The sequence below is a fragment of the Hyla sarda genome, chromosome 10 (genome assembly GCF_029499605.1).
Source record: "Hyla sarda isolate aHylSar1 chromosome 10, aHylSar1.hap1, whole genome shotgun sequence".
Lineage (NCBI taxonomy): Eukaryota > Metazoa > Chordata > Amphibia > Anura > Hylidae > Hyla > Hyla sarda.
In genome coordinates this window covers 26,199,904-26,223,002 of record NC_079198.1, presented here as the reverse complement: position 1 = coordinate 26,223,002, position 23,099 = coordinate 26,199,904, and the positions used below count along the sequence as shown (strand labels likewise).

The window sequence follows — 23,099 nt, the reverse complement described above, 5'->3', positions numbered from 1 at the left end:
GGTGACAGGTACTCTAAAGCTTTTCTATGTAGTCTATACAACAACCATTGTAGCTTTCTTTCCATAATTTCTATAAAACTTACATAAGGCAGCTGTAAATTGGTGAGAGGGTCACTAGATCCATGTTCTTCACACAGGTGAGGGTCCCAGCATTTATGAGTATTAAAAGTTAAAATCTAGAATTAATCCATATTAAATTATGCTGAAAGGCAAGAACACACTTACCTTATTGAAGCAAGCGCTTTGGTCAAGTTGCTAAAAGACTGTAAATTCTATAAAAGGATACCTGATGCCTGAGAAACAACTATTTCTAAACACATGAAAGCACACATCGAAAAGAATAACATTAAAATGATTTTATTTGAGAGGCCGTATAAAAGGAAAATAAAATAAATGCAACTTTACACAAGTTCAGGGATGATTCTGTTACATAAACACGTAAAACATACCCACCTACGAGTCAAAAAAAAATCCAAATGGCATTGTCGGAAATTCATGGTGAATAGCATTACTGTTTAGTAACTGCACATTAATAACGGTTGAAGGGATCCAAGTTGTATTCACAAGTGAGGACAGAGGCTGTGGCTCTTGAACATATACTAACAAGTCTGGCTATGGAAGAAAAGTTCACTTAATGATGGAGTGTTCTTCAGATTAAACAAGGTCACTCCATAGGAGGCTCCATCATATAGCCATTCTCTGTGGATAAATAGCCATCTCCAGACTGCATGGACTCTTGGTCTAAGTACATATCTTGGCTGGTCTCCTCAACTGGTTCTTGAATCATTCCGTTATCTGGAACTCTCTCCTCCCTCTTCTCACTGCGGTCGCCCCGGTCTCTATCCCGTTTGTGTTCCCGGTCCCTGTCTCTATCCCTGTCCCGTCTGCGATCTCTGTCTCTATCCCGGTCCTTATCTCTATCTCGATCTCTATGGCTGCGTCTCCTGTCTCGATCCCGGTCTCTATCTTTATCCCTGTCCTTTTCTCTGTCCCTGTCTCTGTCACGATCCCTACCTTTCTCTTCTGGCTCAGGCTTTATCTCAAAGCCATCCAAGTCTTCATCACCTGGTTGCAAATCTTCAGTAGCAGGCTCTGCAGCTTCTTGAGTATCCCCTTCAATGCGCTCATCTTTCTTTTCTCTGTCACGGTCTCTATCCCTCTTACGGTCCCTACTACGACTCCTACGCTTGCGGTCTCTGTCCTTGTCTTTGTCTTTATCCTTATCCCTACTCTTTTCTCTGCTACGTTTCCTTTCTTCCTTTTCACGGCTGCGGGTCCTCCTCCGACGTTCTCTGGAACGACTCCGACGCCTCTCACGATCTTTATTATCACGATCCCGGCTGGTCCTCTCTCGGCGGTCTCTTTCCCTTTCTCTGTCACGATCCCTGTTAGAATCAGAAAAGTTTCCAATTAGTATAGAGCATATAATGCAGACATGCATACAGAAAACTGAATTTTAAAGCGCACACATAAATTTTGATATTATCATTCAGACTTCTATACAACACTGAACATTTGTGTGGACTGAAAACAGGTTTTGACATCTAATGATCTAATCCTAACCCACTTTAAAGGAGTACTCCAGAATATAAAAATTGTCCTCCATACTGCCGACAGAAAATAAAGATGTACATACCTTCCCTTCGCTCCCCCGGGGCCTCCGGTGAACGGCTCTGGTCTCCGCCACGATCCTCTTCCTGGTTGCCGGTGGTTGGAGAGTCATACGGAGCTCAGCCAATCACCGGCCGCAGCGAAGTCCCGACTCGGCCGGCGATAGGCTGAGCGGCAGTGTGAACGCGTCAAGACACAAAATTCTTCACTACACCCGACACCTGCTGGCGGAGCCGAAAACGACACACTGCCGCCGAGCCGGGACTTCACTGCAGCCGGTGATTGGCTGAGCGCAGTATGACTCACCGACCACCAGCAACCAGGAAGAGGATTGCGGTGGAGACCCGAGCCGGTTACCAGAGGCCCCGGGGGGAGCGGAGGAAGGTATGTACATCTTTATTTTTTTTACTGCCGGCAGTTTGGGGGACGATTTTTATATTCTGGAGTTCTCTAACATTTCTTTGAAGCTGACAAAAACCAAGGTGGCCAAAGATCTGCTGCCTGCCAGAGCATAAAGCTAACACACTCTGTACCAGGAGGGAGTAGTCTGCTGTCAAAGGCCGAGGGAAAGTAAAAAAAGGAGCAAACATCTCTAGGAGTAACCAATGTTGCCCACTCCTGGATCTCCTCATACCTCAACATCCATAAATTTAATGTCTCCCTCTCACATTCTACCTCCCCACCTTGCCCACCTCTCACTGCTGCATATACTCCATTTATACTTTTGGGCTGGGACATATCATAGAATCCCACTTCATGGGACATAGAGTACCACTTCTATGCTGATGACACTCAAAACTACCTCTCTGGTCCAGATGTCACCTCCCTTCTATCCAGGTTCCCAGAGTGTCTGTCAGCTACATCATCCTTTTTCTCCTCACGCTTTCTAAAACTTAACATGGAAAAAACACAATTCATTATCTTTCCAAACACAATTACAATTATTCAACAGGCTGATAGGGGCCCTCAATATACAATTACCAACCCCGAGGGCCGTAGCAGAGGGTAAAACACACCCATAGTTGTAACAACACAACCCCAGAAACATAAAAGTTTAAATCTGATACAAAGAAAGTATCACTGTTCACTTTTCATTTGCTCTTTGTTTCATTTGCCATTTTATTTTAATCACATGCAATAAAAGTTACATTTTAGGGGAGTTGAGAAATTAGGGGTGTGTTTCACCCCATGCTACAGCCCAGGGGTTTGGTAATTATTCACTAGCCCCCCAGTCTCGTTCTGCCCCCCCCCCCCCCCCCAATCACAGTCAATGACTCAACTCTTTCAAGTCCCATAAATCCGCTGCTTTGAAATAAACTACAGTTCTCTGCTGTCTTTCTAACCACACATGCAGACCCTCCCACCTCTACTTTTTTCCAGAATCTGCACATTCCTCATCTAGGTCTCCACTGGTTCCTTCCACATATCCTCTGCCTTGTTTACTGCAACATCCTCCTCTGTAGCTTTCCATCAAACGCTTACAACCCTCCAAACCAATATCAACTCTGCCCGTCTTATACACCTCTCACCTCCTCTGCCAATCCCTTCACTAGCTACCCATTGCCCAACAAATTCAGTTTAAAGGAAATTGTCACCAGTGTCACCTGCTCTAACCTGTTTGTAGCGACAGGTAGTGTAGGTGACACTGATGACAACGGTACTCACCATGTCCCGATCCATGGCGGGGATCTTCGGTAATCTTGGCAGTTAGGTCCAGCTTCGGGCATCAGACTTGGGGCACGGGCGGAGCTTAGTGATGTCACTGCTGCTGCGAGACCCAGAAGAGCACAGCAGCGGATTGGGCATGGGTGGAGCGTAGTGACGTCACTGTTGCTGCTCCCTGCTGGGTCCCGCTGCTAGAGTACAGCAGCGGTGACTTCACTAAGCTCCGCCCGTGCCCCAAGCCGGTTGCCCGGAGCAGAGCTAACGGCCAAGATTACTGGAGATCCCCGCCACGGAATGGGACAAGGTAAGTACCATTTCATCAGTGTTACCTGCACTGTGTCGGTACCGACAGGTTAGCACAGGTGACCGATTTCCTTTAAACTGTTCACCACAACATACCAGGCTATCAACAACCTGCCCCCTCCATTCATCTCCTGATACCACCCCACAGAGTCTCTGATCCTCAACTTCCATCTGTGTTCCTCTTACCCGCACCTCACAAATCAGTCTCCAAGATTTCTCCTGCGCTTCCCCCATACACTACCTTGCTACCAAGGCATGACCTGGCTCTCGCCCACCATTGAGACCTTCAAAAGCAACCTGCAAAACCATTTCTTACGAACAGCCTACAATTACCTGCTGCCGGTGCACAGAGGAGTTCTGCTTTTCTTATGTATGACCATCTGTCTCCCTCACCTACTGATTCCCCCCCATCGTAGATTGTAAGCCCTTGTAGGCAGGGCACTTTCTTCCTCTATATATCAGTCCGTCATTTACTCTGTCACGCTTACGTTATATATTTTAACTCTTATGTAAAGCACTCTGGAACAAAGGGCGCTATAACAACATTCTAAAGTGGGCGAGACTGGTATCTAAAGACCTTTGGTCATCCTTAAACCATTCTTTTCAATAAAGGGGTTTTATGGGCAAAACTCAGTGAAGACCTATACACAGGACAGGCAATCAATAGCTGATCAGTGCAGCTACAGCGCAGGAAATAAACATTGTATGGGAGCAGTAGGCTGTGACCAAGTACATTGTTGTCAGTGGTGGAGTTTATTTACAGCAGCAGAGATTCCTTTATAGGTCTATGAAGTTCACTTAGTCTAAATGGATGGAGATCACAGCGTACCAGGGAGTGAAGTGCACAGCCCCGTGCTTCTACACACTTATTAAAATGACAAGTGGGGTCTGAATACTCAAACCACGGCCAAACAAAACTAAACATGTGCGAGTTTAATCAAACGACAGGAACACTTAAGGATCACTCGCACTAAGTTTACTTTAGTTTCCTGAATGCAAACCACCATAACTTTCTAAATGGCTTATAGAAAGATAAGATAAATATGCCAGTCAGATTTTGTGCTCTCTAAGTGTTAGAAATATCTGCCGGGAGGGGGCAACACACCAAGGGAATCCTTGGAGGACAGATCACACAGATTATATATAGAGAAAAGCGCACAAAAGGCAGTTACTAGGGGACAAAATCATATGGGGCTGTTTAAAGTAGAGAGAGAAAATAGAGCTCCCACAGTACATACTCTATAGACGAGAAACTAATCAAAAATGTTAAAGACCTATGGAGAGTGTTTTTGCACCATAATACATACAAATTTTTTTTTCCCTCCAAAATGCTTTTTAAATGTGTTTCTAGCCTTCAAAACAGGATTTACCAACATAACGTCTACAATACTCACCTCTCATCATATCTAGATGTATCATCTCTGCCAGAGTGACGTATGTTAACATCTGCTCCCCCACGTCTGGTTCCTCCAAGACCACCACCTAACATATTAAGTAAATTAAGCATTGCAGAATATGTAACCAATCCTTAATTTAAACTTGGGTTATTTTTGGTACTGAAAGCAAACTGCACCTTGTGTAAAACTGGCGCTGGAATAAATATTCAAACAGTGAAAAATACTTCATGCAGACAATCTAAAGCTCTCAGAAGAGCCAGATTAGGATCAAAAAGCAATTTCTCTTATTTTGTTACTAGAGTTAAAGAGCAATTATGTAAATAATGACCAAAGTTGAGGTGCTGCACAATTTATACCAATTTTAAAGTATTTTACATGATTTTTTCCAGCATAACTGATGCCATCTGTTAAAAACTGCAGCTCCATCAAGGGACCAGGCAGTGACTGACAACGATGTTCTTACCAAGTCTGCGTGGGCGCCAGCCTTTCACAGTACGTCCTCTCTCAACATCAACCAAAACTCGCCTTCCATCAATTTTCTTTCCATCTGCATGCTTGTATGCCGCTGTAACACATTGTTTCCACAAGGGCAGAACGAGAGAAATTAGCCCAGATACACAACCCATCTCCCCCTCCCAGTAGCTTAAACTTTACAAAAGTGACATAACCAGAACAGAATACTAAATGCAGGACATCAAGCAGTTGCTCTTCTTTTTTGATCAAGGAACGATCTGGAGCCAGCAGTATCACTTCTGGCCCATATACCCAACACATACACAAAACGCCCTGCACACGGGACTTGTTCCAATGAAGATATCTGCTTCAATCAATTATACACACAGAAATTAGACCACTCCTGCTCATACAGCTGCTATAAAAAGTCTATGGACAGTAGTGGCACTATATTGTGAAAGTCCTATTTCACCAACCTCATACAAACCAAGCCCAGTGTGTAAAGGTTTTTGAGTTTTATAGAAAAAAAATAAAAACCCTAATCAGTGAGTGGTCTGCAGGGATTCCCCCGACTACAACTAAAGAGTAAGTTTAAAAAAGCATTTCAAAGACTCATTGATCCCACTTCCTGAACCCTAAATCAATTAACATTCCTTGCCCCCCCCCCCCCCCCCCATTTGCTTGGACCCAGCTGAAAAAGAGAAAGTACAGGTTATAAAATTCATAGGTTTCCTATTCTCCCTATAAAAATGTATATCTTTATGTACTAATGACACCCACTACTGTATGCACTTTTTTGCACTACTAAAGAAAATATACAAGCCTTAACTTTACAATGATTTGTATGTGTAAAGCAGCTAGAGATTTACCCTCAGTGTTTGGTCCCTAATGAATTACACACATACGCTAGTAGTGAAGAGCTACAATAATATACAGCAAGGAGCACTAGACAAGACCACTAAAGTAATAAAAAAAAAAGTTACCTGATGAAACTACTTACAAAAACTTTCAAATTACCGCCTCAAATTCAACGAATTTCATGACGATATCTTGGGAAAGTAGGATTGAATCTTGGAAGGTCCTTTATATATTAACTTTTTTGTGATCTGATGTTTTTTTTTCTAAAGCTGAGAAAAGCTTACCTGTCTCAGCTGCTCTACTAAAATCCGGTATAACCAAGTAATAAGTATAATGATCAAGAGTTGACGGCTGCAGAACAGGATCGACACCCGACAGCTAATTGATGTATAGGCTCCGGTTTAAGTCTTTAAAGGCCTTTCATTGCTTCGAAAACTGGCAATATCTGCCAAGTCATTGCATAAAGTCCATATATTGTCCTTTCCTCGGATTGAATAGCTCAATTTCAGCCGGAAGGATTTTGTTTGGCAGGAATGAACGTACATACTAGCCAAACGCACTGCTTACCATTCAGAGGATGCCAAACTAAAACTTGCATGTATGCACATCGACAACACCAAAATGTTCTCAACAGCGTAATGTTAACATACAATTTATTATCTTCTACCAAGATTACCAAGCTTGGTAGAAAGTAACGTCAGAGGCATGAGATACCCTTTCCTGTTTTATTAACATACCATATGGACAAAACTTCGGAAGTCTAATCTAGGAAGCTGGTACATTAGTGTGAACATTTTAAATGCAAGCTTAGAAAAACGCCATAACACACTGCAATGGGAGGTCCACAGGGAAATGTGTAAATATATCTTTACATTACAGAATTGCATTATAAACAATTCCTTACAATGCGAACCGTTCCCTTTAAAGATTGGAGCAAATTCAGGTACTAGAGTATATAGTGGGAAGGAAATTAAAGGGATTGTCTCTTGAAGGGTATATGGGCATGAAAGGGTTTCAAAGCCGCTCTGCCAGTCTCCACTTTTTCCTCAAAGAGACATTTCCTTTAAAGGGGTACTCTGCCCCTAGACATCTTATCGCCTATTAAAAGGATAGGGGATAAGATATCTGATTGCAGGGCACCCGGCGTCTGTTTAGAACGCAGGGCACGGGCGTCGTGACGTCACAGCCATGCCCCCTCAATGCAAGACTATGGTAGGGGCGTGACGGACGCCACACCCCTACCATAGTCTTGCATTGAGGGGGCGTGGCCGTGACGTCACGACCCCTACTCCAAGCTTTCGGAACAAAGTGTTCTGAATGTTGGGGTAGCGGAGTACCCCTTTAAATTTCGTGCAGCTGCTATTACCAGTGTTTACAATAAGCACCAATCCTTAGTGTAAACCAGAGATTACTCAGCTTCTCTACTGATAGAATGTAGGTGCAATGAACCACATAATAAAAGCAGCTGTGCAGAAGTCTATTCTCAGCTTATTACCCAAATGACCCCCACTTGTAGAGGGAATGACTTGGGTAATAGTATAAGGAAACTGCTCATATTACAATTCCCTAGCATACAGGTGTACACTTACCAAAGGGGAATGTTCACCTTAAGATATTTTGTAATCAGAAAAGGCTCCAAACTGTATTATTACCTTATAAAAGGGTCTTAAAATATGACAAACTGGTCATGGCTCAAAAGCAGCACTGGAGACAGATTGCTTCTAATATGAACAGGTTGGAAAAAAAAGAGGGACAGTGGATATAGGTAAAAGAGGAGGGAATAATGTGCACTGGTTTAATTTGTATTAAAGGTCAAGGATGGGGAAAAGGCTCAGAAAGTTACAAACCGAGTACCAGAAATCTGATCAGGTTGTTGTGATTGTAACGTCAAGATGAGCTTGGGACAAGGCCTTAACATTGACACAAACCTACTTCCCAAACCTACCCCTCTCCTTCCAAGCAGTCTTCAGCTTCATCCTTTAAAAAAAGCGAAGATTTACCATTGCTGGTTGTCTGCCGATTCGTTATTGCCTCTATTTGATTGAAGCATCAAGCGCCAATGAGGTGAAGGGATGGATCCACCCACTTGCTGTGGCTTACCTGGGCCTTACTCTGCTTGGTCTGGGCCTACCTACGCATGCATTATTGTAACCATAACCTACCTTAAGATATATTCTCAAGTACAGTGCTAGGCACTAAATCTTAACATGGAAGGGCATGGAAGACTAGCTTCATACAGCAAAAACAACATCTAAACGCCACCTAGACTGGCTCTATCCTTATAGGTTATGCAACTGTTGCTGACATTTGGACGTCGTCACAAGAGTTGCTCCCTAATACTTCCCACAAAGACAATGGAAATAGTGTGAAACCACAATGCTGGCACACCGATTTCATTGAGAGGCCAGAATAGTGGAATGTTACAACTTGGGGTAATTAAACTGGGTACTGTTTTTCTGAGCTATTCTAGCCTAAGATAACAACCTCATCCATAAAACCTTCTACATAAAAACAAATCTAATAGAAATGCTTAGCTTTACTTTTAGCAACTACCAATGGATATAATAGCACAGGACATAAAGTAGGGACAACTAACTACTACTAGTCAGGATCATGAGGATTGTCACTAAACTCTAAAAAAGTATTTGGAATCCATGTCACATAGATACCAAATCAGGTGTGTATACCTCATTTTGATATGGCTATGTGCACAGATTTGTTTTTATATGAAACCTCAGCATTTTCCATTGGCAGCTGTATTTTGGATCATTATCTGCTCTAAAAGCACAGTTTTTGGTGCTTCTAAAGGAAAGGAATTTAAAAGAGGTATGGTTACTTAATGGTCTGTGTAAGTCTGACATCTGGGACCCCCACTGCCCTGGAAATCTAGGCATGACAGTCCCTTTAGTATTTCCCTGCAAAGCATGGCCTGGTTATCAGTAAACAGCAGCACCGCTCTATTGAAGTGAATAAGCTGCTGCACTTGCACAGATGGGTTGCCAGGAACACTGATATGTCAAGGAAAAAACTAAATCAGCACTGCAGGACCTCTCTTTCCGAATCAGTGGGGCTCCTCCAAAGGTCAGAATACGAAGATCATAAAGTAATGGCATATCCTAGTGATATACCAAGATTTTATAAGATAGGAGATAGAGCTTTAAGCGATAGGACAGAATTATTTTTACTTACAAATCTTACCTTTCCAGATAGTATTGCTGGTTATGAATTATGGGTTGGTCACCCACAAAAATAAAAAATCTGAGCAAAAAAGTTAAGGGTATATTCACACATACAGGATCCGCTGTGGATCTGAAGTTGTAAAACCGATAGACTTCACAAGGAATTTTTACTGTATATTTGTCTGCTTTTGCAACTGCGGCCCGAAATTTCAGATCCGCAGTGGATATAGTTTGTGTGAATACACCCTAATGGTCTATTGACCAAACTAACAGTCTAAGGCTGTTAGTATAAAAAAAATTATATATATATATATATATATATATATATATATATATATATATATATATATATATATATATATGTCTATTCCATGTTCTAGCTTTAGATGTAAAAATGTTTACTGCAAGCAAATTTAAGACTATTAAGTCTAGTTATAACAGTGTTCAATTTAGCTAATTCAATTGGTTAAGCATTTAAAATAAGAAATGCAGTGGAGACTATGTAGATGTACCTTAATATCGTATCCATAACTTGTGAAATTGTGTGTGTCTACAAAAAAAAAAAAAAAAAAAAAAAACATTCGGCTTGCAGTAGCTTATACTAAAACTACCAGTCTCTATGGGATGTGACAGGGTTCAGAGGAACCCATACCCCAATCACATGGTATATTAGAGAATCTGAAATCTTAAAAGGTGTCCTACCAGAATCTAAATTTGTAACCCAACCACAGGATACTTCTGATTGCCGGGGGTCCCACAAATTATGAAAACTGGCGTTCCATGTCCCACTGGAACCTCCCCACTACACGACTTCTGTGGGGAGAAAGCCATCTTTATCTAACCCACAGACTTTGAATGAAGCGGTAGTGTCGGTATACCAGACCACTGCTCCATTCACTGTGTTCCTGCACTAAGCAAGAACTGGGCACACAGGGTCCCTGAGATTAGGATCAGCGGGGGGGGGGGGGGTGTGGTCTCTGTACCAGGGGCCCCCAGCAATTCTGTACCAGGGGCCCCCAGCAATCAGACATTTACCATATATCCTGTGGATAGTTGCAAAACCCCATAAGCAGATCTGTCTGGTCTCCAATCTTTATCTGAGGGCAGTATAGGGTGGATTGATGGGTGATGCAATTTAGTATTTTTATGAAGAAAGCTGCTTAACATGTTCAAGACCTCTGGAGTTCTGCTTCCTCTGCCCACACGTGATTGACAGCTTTTCAAGTATGCAAACTTAAAAGCTATAACTACAGGCAGGTGGAGGAAGCAGCAGCAATAGTCTCTCCCTTAGTCCTAGCAGCATTAAAACACAAAAATACTGAGGATAGGAGACCGAACAGAGCTACCTAAAGAGTAATTCCACCCAAAACAAAGCCTGCGACATCAAAATTAAACAAAAATTAAACCCAGAAAGATATTACCTTGTGTATCCCCCGTCCCCTATTCTAATACATACCTTATAAATGTTATATTATATATATATATATATATATATATATATATATATATATATATATATATAAAATTTCATATCTACATATTAGGGTTATATGTTACTATGGTTATTCAAAGTATCTGCACAAATGAGCACAAGATACCCTAAACATGTAATAGCTGAATTATATTTTGGGTGGAGTTACTCTTTAACAGTGTCATACGCACTGGGTTCTGTACAATTCCTATAAAAATAACATTTGTTCTAAGGTTTCACTATTCTTATTACTGATGTGTCTGCCTACACACTCCCCTACCAGACATGGTGATAATGCTTGTGTAGTAAGTGTCTATGGGTCTTGAACTGGACTAACAACTAGGCTGATGTTTTGTCTGCCTCCCTGTGTCTTGTGTGTAAATGCTGCAAAGTCTTACCCATCATACAAACCCTTATACCAACCATACAATGAGATGTTGTAAAGGGGAGCATTAGCATCAGCTGCAAGCCAGCAGTGGCAATTGCCATCACAATGGTGGCTGCAGTGACAATAAGAACACAAAATTAATACACCCCACTCACAATGGACGTTGTACAGATAGTTTATGTAGAATACATTATACAGTAGATGGGCAACAAGATTAGCTACTAAATGTCTTAAAACTATGGTCATCAAGTGGAGTCAGAAGGTGGGGAACAAACTTGTAAATTATTAGTCTATTGTGAACTCCAACTTGTTCTTTAAGATTACATACAGTGGGGAACAGAATCCATTAAACTAAGTGGATTTACTGCTTTGAAAGTTTATTTTAATCCATGGCATTAATAACTAGAACACTGTTGCCCATCATAATCTGTCAGATAACAGTAGGACCCGTGTTACAGTAATCCCAAATTTCTGTTCTTTATAATGTTCATACCCCAAATTCAACAAAATATCCTACATCAGGCTTCATCTCATAAAAGCTAACTACTGTAACCTGTTTCTTCATGGGTAAGTTTGAAATACACAATGCATCAATAAAAAAATAAAAAACGAACCACGTACAAGGTGTTGCCTCACATGTTGAGTGCAGCAGTGGGATTAGTGGAATTCGGGTACCCACATAATGCAGCAAACTTACCTTCTGGAAAAAGCCCTTAATTGTTAAGGGCGTTTTAATTATTTATACTGACAAACATATAATACAATATAAATTATTAGAAGAAACTTACAGTGCATGTCTCGTTCATGCTCATATTCTATGAAGGCATATCCACGAGGCTTTCCAGACTGCTTGTTATAAACCATGTGAATCTGTATTTTTTAAAAATAAATGCAAGTTTAGAAAGCCCTGAAGAACAAGCCACAAGAACAGGTTTATTAGGCCCTACCAATAACATGATCCCGTAAGCCAGTGTTTCCCAACCAGGGTGCCTCCAGCTGTTGCAAAACTACAACTCCCAGCATGCCCAGACAGCTGGAGGCTGGGTTGGGAAACACTGCCGTAAGCTAACATTTCTCTTAATGGAAGGGAGGCTAAACAGTGACCCCTCGACCTATGATGGCCCCGACATACGATAATTTCGACATGCGATGGCCTCTCAGAGGCAGCATCAACATACGATGCTTTTGTATGTCGGGGCCATCGCATAAACGGCTATCGGGCAGCGCTGACTGCTTCAGCTGCTGCCGGATAGCCGTTTACAGTGCCCCGTGCCCTTTGCTGACGATCACTTACCTGTCCTAGGGGCTCCTGCACGTCCTCTTCGGGATCCTCTGCATCATCGGCGCTCCCCATCGACGTCATCACGCCGCTCCGCACGCCGTCCCATCATCCAATAGAAGCGGCGTGCGTAGCGACGTGATGGCGGCGACTGTGAGCGAGGATGTGGGGGAAGAAGAGGCCTTACCGCAGCGTCGGGGACACGGTGACAGCGATGAAAGGCGACATCTCGGGCAGCGGTGACGGTCCGGAGCGGCGGGGACAGGCTAGTACAACTTCCTATACCAGTGGTCTACAACCTGCGGACCTCCAGATGTTGCAAAACTACAACACCCAGCCGTTGGCTGTCCGGGCATGCTGGGGGTTTTGCAACATCTGGAGGTCCGCAGGTTGTAGACCACTGTCCTATACTTTACATTGCACGGATCCCTCAGCATGCGATGGTTTCAACAAACTTTGGTCCGTTTGGAACGGATTACCATCGTATGTTGAGGGACCACTGTACTCCCCAACACAATGCTAAGCCAGTCCTGCTGCTCCATTATGTGACTGCCCCATTCTATATAATTAATTAATACAACGATTTATAAAAACACAGGTTTAAGACTAAGTTTGATGTTTTGAAGTTTTTACATCAACTTTTAGATGACTATAGATTCACAAGACAAGTGAGTGAGAAGATAAAAAACATACCCTTTTGATAGGTCCATATACTTCAAACTCTCTTCGCAGCTTAGATTCTGTGGTGTCGTAGTTCTGAAACAGGATATTGAATGCAAGCTTAAAATTAAGTGGTCAAATTCATATTCATAGGACATCTTATTTAAGAAGCAACTCGCCAAATAAAGTTTAGCAACTATATAACAGCCATTGGGTGTGCTCTTAATATACATTACAAACTACAACATTAAAATGCTAATTAATACAAGAAAATTAACAATGTCCTGACAAAAGAAACAATGTATAAAAAAAGACTAATCAGTCTGTAACAGACAATTATCACATGAATACTTATCAGGGAGGCAAACAAGGACACCTACCACTCTTGCAACAAACAGCGTTTTGAAGGCATCCCCTTGAGCATTTGTATCATTGTGAGGATCCCCTGGTTGCAAAAGAAGAAACATTTGATATTAATTTGTTTTAATGTCACAGGTTAACATGGATGTTAAACTCACAGTGCAGACAGCACAAGAGGCATTTGCAGGCATAACACTGGTGGCTCACACAGGCAACAACACTTACAGACTTTAAGCTCATTTTCCACTTCTTGTTGTCTTCTCTCAATCTTCTCTCTTCTCTGTTAAGGGAAAAATAGTTTGAAATATAGCATTGCCCAACATTGAACAAGATCATGCTGCAAAAAACTATACACACAAAAGATAAAAACCAGTCAGTAAGATCACTCATTCACAGAGCTATAAAACTGATAGTCAATGAATGGGTGTCACTATTACCTGTTTATATTGCCACAACTTTAAAGGGCTACTGCAGTGGAAATGTTTTCAAATCGACTGGTGCCAGAAAGTTATACAGATTTGTAAATTACTTCTATTTAAAAATCTTTAGTCTTCAAGTACTTAGCTGCTGTATACTACAGAGGAGGTTGTGTAGTTCTTTCCAATCTGACCACAGTGCTCTTCACTCCCACCTCTGTTCGAGTCAGGAACTGTCTGGAACAGGAGAGGTTTGCTATGGGGATCTGCTTCTACTTTGGACAGTTCCTGACATGGACAGAGGTGTCAGCAGAGAGCACTGTGGTCAGACCGAAAAGAACTACACAACATCCTCTGGAGCATACAGCAACTGATAAGTTCTGGAAGGATTAAGATTTTTCTATAGTAATTTACAAGTCTGTATAACATTCTAGCACCAGTTGATTTGAAAACATTTGTTTTCCACCGGGGTACTCCTTTAAGGAGGTTTCCTAATGAAGACAATGACTCCGATTTATCAATCTGCCTGAAACCAAACCTCTCCTGTTTTACCCATAACAACCAAAGACTGTTTTGGTTTCAGGCAGAGTGATCAATATGGGCCAATGGTCGGAATTTATTAACATTTATGCCAGTCTTCAGGCACATAAAAGCTGCATTTGCAACGTTTTGCCAATTTGCACTTCTCTCTGCAATCCAAAAAGGGTTATTGGACGAGACATTTGCAACCCTTTGGAACGGATTTATCATAATTTATGATAAGATTTATGATAAAAATTATGGCACAAATCTATGCCTGCTCATGATTCATTTTCTGGCTCAGACAACAAATTTAGCTGTCATTTGATTACATCAGCCATTTAATGAATTTCAACCATCTAGTTCTACTTGTTAGGCTAGGTTCAGACTACGGAATCTCCGGGCAGAAAATTTCTGCCCAGAGATTCCGAGTGCGGCCAGCGCCAACTGAATCAGTCGGCACTAGGACCACGCGGACACTGCAGTCTCCAATAGACTGCAATGTGTTCTGCGAGTATTTCCGCCTGAAGAATGAGCAACAGCATTCTTCAGGCGGAAATTTCCAATCGGATTTTCAGTTCACAAATTCCAAAGTGTGAATTTGTGAACGGAAACCCATTCACTACACTATATATTTTAGCAAGCGGAATTTCAAAGCGGAATTGCAGGCGGAAATTCCATAGTCTGAACCTAGCCTTAAATGTTAAAAATGTAATTTTGCCAGGGACCACATCAGACAATCTTTTTAAGTGTGACACATTAGATGTCCAAGAATGCTCTAAAAGAGCTGTACAAAAGCAAGGCATAAAGAGTGGAATCATCTACTGAACATTACAGCAATATAGTAAAGTGAAGTCTTTACCTTTCTTTCCATCCGCTCATCACGGGTCTCTGCTCTTGTTGGTGGTGGGGCATCTCTAGGGTCCTGGGAATAAAATAAATTAATATGAAAGGTAAATAGGAATATAGTAAATAGCCTGTGGAGTGCTAATGGCCATTCTAAATCTCCAGACGTAGCACCTCTTTCTAAGAGAAATTATACATATATAGCCAGTGCATCAATATTAAATATTTTTCTCACCTCAAATTCTCTAATGTAAGGAGCTATTCCACAGTATGGTTGGTTGTGGTGCTTTTCATGAGGCAGTTTTTCCAAAGGTGGCAAGTATGGAACTGGATCTCTTGGAGCAAACAAAGCCAACAAGTTTGGGGGCAAAAACTGCGTCATTTTGACCTGGAGAAACAAAAATTTGTGTTAGTCCAACAATTCTAACAACGACCAGGGCATAATAAATAAAAGACAGTAACCCTACTCGATCTCTGCACAGTAATGTTCTATCTGGTATTTACAATACTTCCACAGAACTAAACGATTTAAGAACACGTGACAAGCTCCTACGGAAAAAAATTAACCAACATATTTTCGCTATTACATTGGTCACAGCAAGCTGCACTGTCTGGGTCTGTCTACACCTTTTTCTCAAGCACGGTCCTCAAGCGCCCCCAACAGGTCATGTTTTCAGGATTTCCTTACTCTTTCACAGGTGATATAACTGGGGTGATGTCTGATTCACTGACCACAATTATATCACCTGTGAAAGACTAAGGAAATCCTGAAAACATGACCTGTTGGGGTACATGAGAAACCCTGATCTACACAATGCATCTGGGACAGAGTTATGTCACACAATATCAACAGAATCCACTATGGAGACATGAACAGAAAGAACCTCATGTATAATAAAAAAAAAAAACCTCAGTTTGAATTAGATTACCCTGTGAAGAAAGAAGAAAAAAAAAATGTTCAAATCACTTCAAAGACTATAAAGGGGTATGGTTAAGCAATGTAAACAGTGGTACAGCACTGCAAAGCCCTTATATAACACACATTAGGATTTATGCTAGGTCAGGAAAAGCTCATGACTAAGACTAGACAATCATTAACTGCAAAGAGGCTAAAATATCCATCCTGCAGCTGGCATAGAATAGAACCAAATCTTACAGACACTAAGACTATGTTTACACAGGCAAAAAAAATGGTCTGAAAAAAAAACACAAAAAAAAACATTGCAAACCTGTGTGGCATTTGTTAAACAGATTTTAGTGCATTTGTTTCAAGATCCAATTAATTTCAATGCAAGTAGAGATGAGCGAACTTACAGTAAATTCGATTCGTCACGAACTTCTCGGCTCGGCAGTTGATGACTTATCCTGCATAAATGTGTTCAGCTTTCAGGTGCTCCGGTGGGCTGGAAAAGGTGGATACAGTCCTAGGAGAATTTTTCCTAGGACTGTATCCACCTTTTCCAGCCCACCGGAAAGCTGAACTAATTTATGCAGGATAAGTTATCAACTGCCGAGCCGAGAAGTTCGTGACGAATCGAATTTACTGTAAGTTCGCTCATCTCTACATGCAAGCTTCCCTTCCAAGTGAAAACCGCTATGAAAAGGGACATGTCACTTCTGTATTGTAAAGATGACTTTTTTAACCCTTTTTTTTAACCCCATGCGCATGAATAAGGGGGTCCGCCCCGGAAATGCTGTGCCATGACTGATGAAAATACAGAATTTGCTGCTATTTTCTGCTGTAAAAATGCTGTTATAAAGGTCCTGTGATACAAGCTGTTGTGCAATATGAAAAATGAAAAAATGAATTAAAGCCGGAAGAATTTTTCCAATGAAATCCTGAGTTATGTCTTGAATTTCAACTCACTTGCTGTGATTTAATACAATTGGCGAGCAGTCAGTATATCTTTGCCCTACATATTGTGTATTACTCAGATTGCCTTGTGGAGTAAAGTGGAGCTCCGAGAGCCTAAATGTTTGATGAACTCTATATCAAGGAACTCCGTTGTGTTGTTGTTACGTGGACATACATTAACAACTGACTCACAAAAGTTTACTATAAAACATTGTTTGTAGCATCTACAATAGTTGGGTATTTGTGGTACAAGGAACTGCAATGCATCAAGCATCGTGTGAACTCTGCCTTAAACTGGACACTGTTCTATATGTCCAGCATTAACTTGCTCCACTAGGATAGTTTTGCAACTAGTACGCCTCCAGCTGTTGCAAAACTACAACTCCAAGCATGCCCAGACAGCCAAAGGCTGTCTGGGCATGCTGGGAGTTGTAGTTTTGCAAAAGCTGGAGGAAACCTGGTTGGGAAATACTGGGTTAAATAATCGATTAGGATTCCAACTAGGCATGTCCCGATACCGATACTAGTATCGGTATCGGGGCCGATACCCCGCATTTTCATGGTATCGGGGACTCGTTTTATGTCCCCGATACCAAGGCCGATACCTGCTGCACTGTGGCCGCATCCCCGTTCTGCTAACCACATCATGGAGTCCTATGGAGGAACATGTGACACAAACGTCACTCCACCTCCTCCCCTGCGCCCAGCGTAACGCTACGGAGGAAGGAGGAGGAGTGACGTGTATGTCACATGCTCCTCCATAGGAGGCTATGATTCTGACGGCAGAACGGGGATGCGGGCAGCAGGGCGGCAACTGCAAGTGAGCAACTACGGGGGAGGGGGGCTGCTGCTGTTTACAAGGGGCACTGTGTACAGGGGGGGGCTGCTGCTGCTTACAAGGGGGCACTGTCTACAAGCGGGGGGCTGCTGTTTACAAGGGGGCACTGTCTACAAAGGGGTCTGCTGCTGCTGTTTACAAGAGGGCACTGTCTACAAGGGGGCTGCTGTTTACAAGGGAGCACTGTCTACAAAGGGGGGGCTGCTGCTGTTTACAAGGGGGGGGCTGCAACTATCTATACTACCTACAAGGGTCTACTACATACTATTAAGGGCAATCTTACAGTAGGTGACCCGTTTTCTACCGCTGCTCACCATGAGAACATCAGCGCAATCGCTCTGGAGACATTGGTCTCAATGCCAATGCAGATTCCCTGTTCTGTCCAATGGAGAAGAGAGAAATCTTGGCTCATACTACAGCAGCCGCCTCCATTGTACACAACAAGGAACCTACATATACTGTAAACAGCGCCAGAAACCGCGTCACCCTACTGTGATATTCCCTTTAATATAAAAGTACTCGTACTTGGTATCTGCGAGTACTAGAATTAAAGTATCGATATTAGGAATCGACCGATATCGTTTTTTTAGGGCGGACACCATAATCTGTGGAGGTTAGGGCCGATAGCCGATAACATATCGATATTCCGGTATAAGTTATCGGCTATTTACCACCCCCACCCCCCCACCCCCGCACAGATCATTGATTTAAAGCGGGCGCTTTAAATCAATGAACTGCAGCGGTTTTTGCGGTGCCAGAGACCGCCGCCGCCACCCGCTTCTCTCTCCCTGCCCGGGGGTCCTGAGTCCTATCACCGCCGCCGCGACCGCCCCCATTACCTCCCCCCATCCCCGGTTTTATAATTACCTGTTCCCAGGGTCCACTCTACATCTGGCTCCGGCGGCATCCTCCTGAGCTGTCACTGTGCGCACTGACGGTGAGGTCACGTCGAGTCACTCGTCATTGCGCACAGCGTAACGCAGGACGCAGCAGGAGCCAGAAGTAGCGTGGACCCCGGGAACAGGTAATTATAAAACCGGGGATGGGGGAGGCAATGGGGCCGGGGCGGTGCGCGACATGGAGCGGTGCATCGGGTTGGTGGTGGGGGGGTTCGGTCGCGGTGGGGGCGGGGCATTATCGGCAAGGTCATTGCCGATACCGATTATGCCCTAAATCGTGATTATCGGACGATAATATCGGCCAAACCGATAATCGGTTGATCCCCAAATCTGTACTCGGTCTTAAAAAAATGGTATCGGGACATCTCTAATTCCAACTGCTGGGATGGTGAGAATGGAGATCACGTGCATATTCCTAACAAAATTCCGGCTTAGAAATGGTCAAGCGCCCCATAGATCAATCATTGCCCCCCCCCCCCCCCCCCCCAAGCTGTGGCTCTCCAGCAGGACTACAACTTACATCATGTGCAGACAAACCTTTGTTCAAGGCAAGATAAGAGTTGTAGTTTGCAACAGACAGAAAGCCACAGATTAGGGAACACCGCCATTGAAAATAAATGGATGAAAAGTTATCTCCTACCTACAGGACGGGTTATAACTAGTTTATTGGTGGTGGTCTGACCTTCAGACCCACCGAGGAGAACAATTGAGGTAAATTGCATGCTCGGCCACCACTTACTAAAGGCCATAGAACTTATAAACATCGTTCAGCACTGAACTTTGTTCAGATGTCCCATAGACCGATGAAGGAGTCGATTGTGCAAATTGCACGTCATTTACTTGGGGCACCTGCATGCACTATTATTTTTTTCCTCGCTAAACTTCCGGTCCCGTTTGTGTCAGTTGTGCTCAGACCCATTTTTGGGACTGCTCAGCGCAAAACAAACTCGAACTGACCCAGAACGGGACGGAGCACAAAGGCAATGGAAACCGAACCTGAGAGCCACAGGTTGGGAAACACTGCTCTATGGACAAAGAACAGTGGGGGAGATTTATCAAAACCTGTACAGGGAGGGGGGGAGTTGCCCATAACAACCAATCAGATCGCTTCTTTCATTTTGCAGAGACCTTGTTAAAAATGAAAGCAGCAATCTGATTGGTTGCTATTGGCAACTGCGCAAATTTTCCTTTGCTAAATCTCCCCATGTGTTCCAGCTGTACCAAAACGACCACTCCAATTACAAAGGGAGTCAAAGTTTTGCCACTGCTGGAGAGTCACAGGTTGGGGAACACTGCCAGAGAGAATAAATGGCTGTCCCCTATCCACAGGATGGGTTTTATCTAGCAGATCGGTGGGGTTCTGACTGAAGAGATGACGAGAACAGAGGTAAATGGAGGAGGGAACATGCTCGACCACTTGTCCTTCCACTGTCTGGCAGTGTGTACCAACCAGGGTGCCTCCAGCTGTTGCAAAACTACAACTCCCAGCATGCCCGGACAGCCAACGGCTGTCCGGGCATGCTGGGAGTTGTAGTTTTGCAACAGCTGGAGGCACCCTGGTTGGGAAATACTGGGTTAAGTGATCCAGATTCCAACTGCTGGGATGGCGAGAATGGAGATCAATTCCCCCCTGAGGGAATGGAGGTCATGTGCATGTTCGGCCTGCGCACCATTTACTGTCTACCAAACTTCCCGCTTAGAAATGGTCAAGCGCCCCATAGATCAATCATTGCCCCCCCCAAGCTGTGGCTCTCCAGCGGGGACTACAACTTACATCATGCGCAGACAAACCTTTGTCAAAGGCAAGATAAGAGTTGTAGTTTACAACAGATAGAAAGCCACAGATAAGATAACACCGCCATTGAAAATAAATGGAATGAAAAGTTATCCCCTATTTTGGCTGTCCGGGCATGCAGGAAGTTGTAGTTTTGCAACAGCTGGAGGCACCCTGGTTGGGAAACACTGGTCTATGGGACTTCTGAACAAAATCCAGCATTTGGCTAAGTTTGGAGGCCCTATAGTGTTTCCCAGTCTGTGGTTTTGCAAAACTACAACTCCAATCATGCATGAGAGCTCTAATTAAAGAGAAAGAGATTGAGGGACTATCATAAAAGCAGTGTTTCCCCAAGCTGTGCGCCTCCAGCCAGAGGGCATTCGGGCATGCTGGGAATAGTAGTATTGCAACAGCTGGAGTAACATTTTAGAAAACACTGCCACAGAGAATGAATGTGAATTTATCCAGAATACCATGTTATTTCCTATACTTTATCGAAGACTCACATCCCTCCTGACCTCGCTCTTAATTGAGTACCCCCCCCCCCCAACATTAGGAACCCTCCACCTCCACAACTAAGTGACGAGGGGCCGCCAAGACAAAGGTGGTCAATCTTCCCCAGAAGTGAAGGTTGTCTGGGCATAATGAGAGTTGTTGTAGCAGCATGGCTTCATGACCTGTGTTCTTAGGATGGGTGGTGGTCCCAGAGGTCAGACCCCCAACAATCAGTTTTACATAGGGGGATACCCCCTTTAAGGCCAAAGCCTGAGAGCTACTGATGAAGTACATGGATAAACTTCCTATTTTGGAGGAGGCGGCCATAGATTTTTAGGCCCTCCAGACCACAAGGGACAGTTCATCACTCCACATTGTTGGGACCTTCACTGGATGGAGAATCTGCTCCCACATGTGGACGAGATACAACAGGACTGGAACCTCCATGTTGGTCCTATAGACCTCATACATATAATCCTACACGTCACATCCCCCTCTACATTGTCCAGCAGCACCACCACATGTGCTGCAGCTCTAAAGGAACTACAACTCCCAGCGTGTCCACCCAGTCCCTGCAGCTATAAAGGAACTACAACTACCAGCGTGTCCGGCCAGGCCCTGCAGCTATAAAGGAACTACAACTCCCAGCGTGTCCGTCCAGTCCCTGCAGCTATAAAGGAACTACAACTACCAGCGTGTCCGTCCAGTCCCTACAGCTCTAAAGGAACTACAACTCCCAGCGTGTCCGCCCAGGCCCTGGAGGTCTAAAGGAACTACAACTCCCAGCGTGTCCGCCCAGGCCCTGGAGCTCTAAAGGAACTACAACTCCCAGCATGTCCACCCAGTCCCTGCAGCTATAAAGGAACTACAACTCCCAGCGTGTCCATCCAGTCCCTGCAGCTATAAAGGAACTACAATTCCCAGCGTGTCCGTCCAGTCCCTGCAGCTATAAAGGAACTACAACTACCAGCGTGTCCGGCCAGGCCCTGCAGCTCTAAAGGAACTACAACTCCCAGCGTGTCCGCCCAGGCCCTGGAGGTCTAAAGGAACTACAACTCCCAGCGTGTCCGCCCAGGCCCTGCTTCGAGTTGATATGAGGCGCCAATCACCTCAGCACAGTAGGCCTCAGTCCACCCGCTTCCAGCCTACGGTATCCTCCCGCCCAGCACTGCGGCCCATACAAGACACCAGCGCCCCCTCCTCACCTCCCAACTCTTACCGAGGCGCTGTCCGCTGTGCAGCCGCTACAGCTCCACTCTCCTCCTCAGCGCTCTCCCGCACTCGTCTCCTGTCTGGCAGCACTGCTAGGCCGCACGACGGCGTGTAGTGAATAGGCCTCAAGGCGTCATGCGCGCGAATCCATCCGCCAACAAGAGAAAAAAAAAAATCAGCCCATAGGACAAAGCCACGCCCCTCCCGCTGGACCTACATTCACACAGACATACGTAGCTTCCTCGGTGTATTCATCCGCTTGGATGACGTCGCGTTATCCGCGACTCGCGATGATTGGTGGAGCCTGTCTGGCGCGCGGTTTTCGGTGCACTTTTAGTTGCTTTTTTAACAGACATTTTAATGTAAAAAACCCTAAAGAAACAAAAATGTTTTTGTGCATGAAAAGATTGACTATGTTCCCACTTAAGTTTTTGTTGTGTAATTTAAGACGTAAACGTTTTTTTTCCACTGAATTCAATGGAAAAACGGCTTGTTTTGCTTAAAAACAACCATTTTTGCGGCCCCCTGATTCTACCAGCACCTAGGGTTGCCACCCTGCAAGTATTTTGCAAAAATGCCGGCCATTCAATGTATTTATCCAACACCATAACCTATACCAGT

At 43.8% G+C, this 23,099-nt stretch overlaps 1 protein-coding gene across 3 annotated transcripts; it reads right to left on the bottom strand.

Moving 5' to 3' along the window:
• Nucleotides 1-336: 336 nt before the first annotated feature.
• SNRNP70 (small nuclear ribonucleoprotein U1 subunit 70) lies at nucleotides 337-22,644 on the bottom strand. Of its 3 annotated transcripts, none has more exons than XM_056541963.1 (11): nucleotides 22,472-22,644; nucleotides 15,641-15,793; nucleotides 15,422-15,484; nucleotides 13,850-13,904; nucleotides 13,645-13,709; nucleotides 13,298-13,360; nucleotides 12,114-12,195; nucleotides 5,440-5,541; nucleotides 4,974-5,061; nucleotides 2,414-2,503; nucleotides 337-1,385 (listed from the first exon to the last, which is right to left on the bottom strand). In XM_056541963.1, the coding sequence occupies exons 2-11, from the start codon at nucleotides 15,785-15,787 to the stop codon at nucleotides 665-667; spliced, it is 1,476 nt and encodes a 491-aa protein (XP_056397938.1). In that variant the 5' UTR covers nucleotides 15,788-15,793; nucleotides 22,472-22,644; the 3' UTR covers nucleotides 337-664. The 3 variants fall into 3 exon arrangements, with proteins under 3 accessions (XP_056397938.1, XP_056397937.1, XP_056397939.1); XM_056541962.1 differs by having other exon boundaries at nucleotides 22,486-22,642; XM_056541964.1 differs by lacking the exon at nucleotides 2,414-2,503 and having other exon boundaries at nucleotides 22,486-22,642.
• Nucleotides 22,645-23,099: the final 455 nt, after the last annotated feature.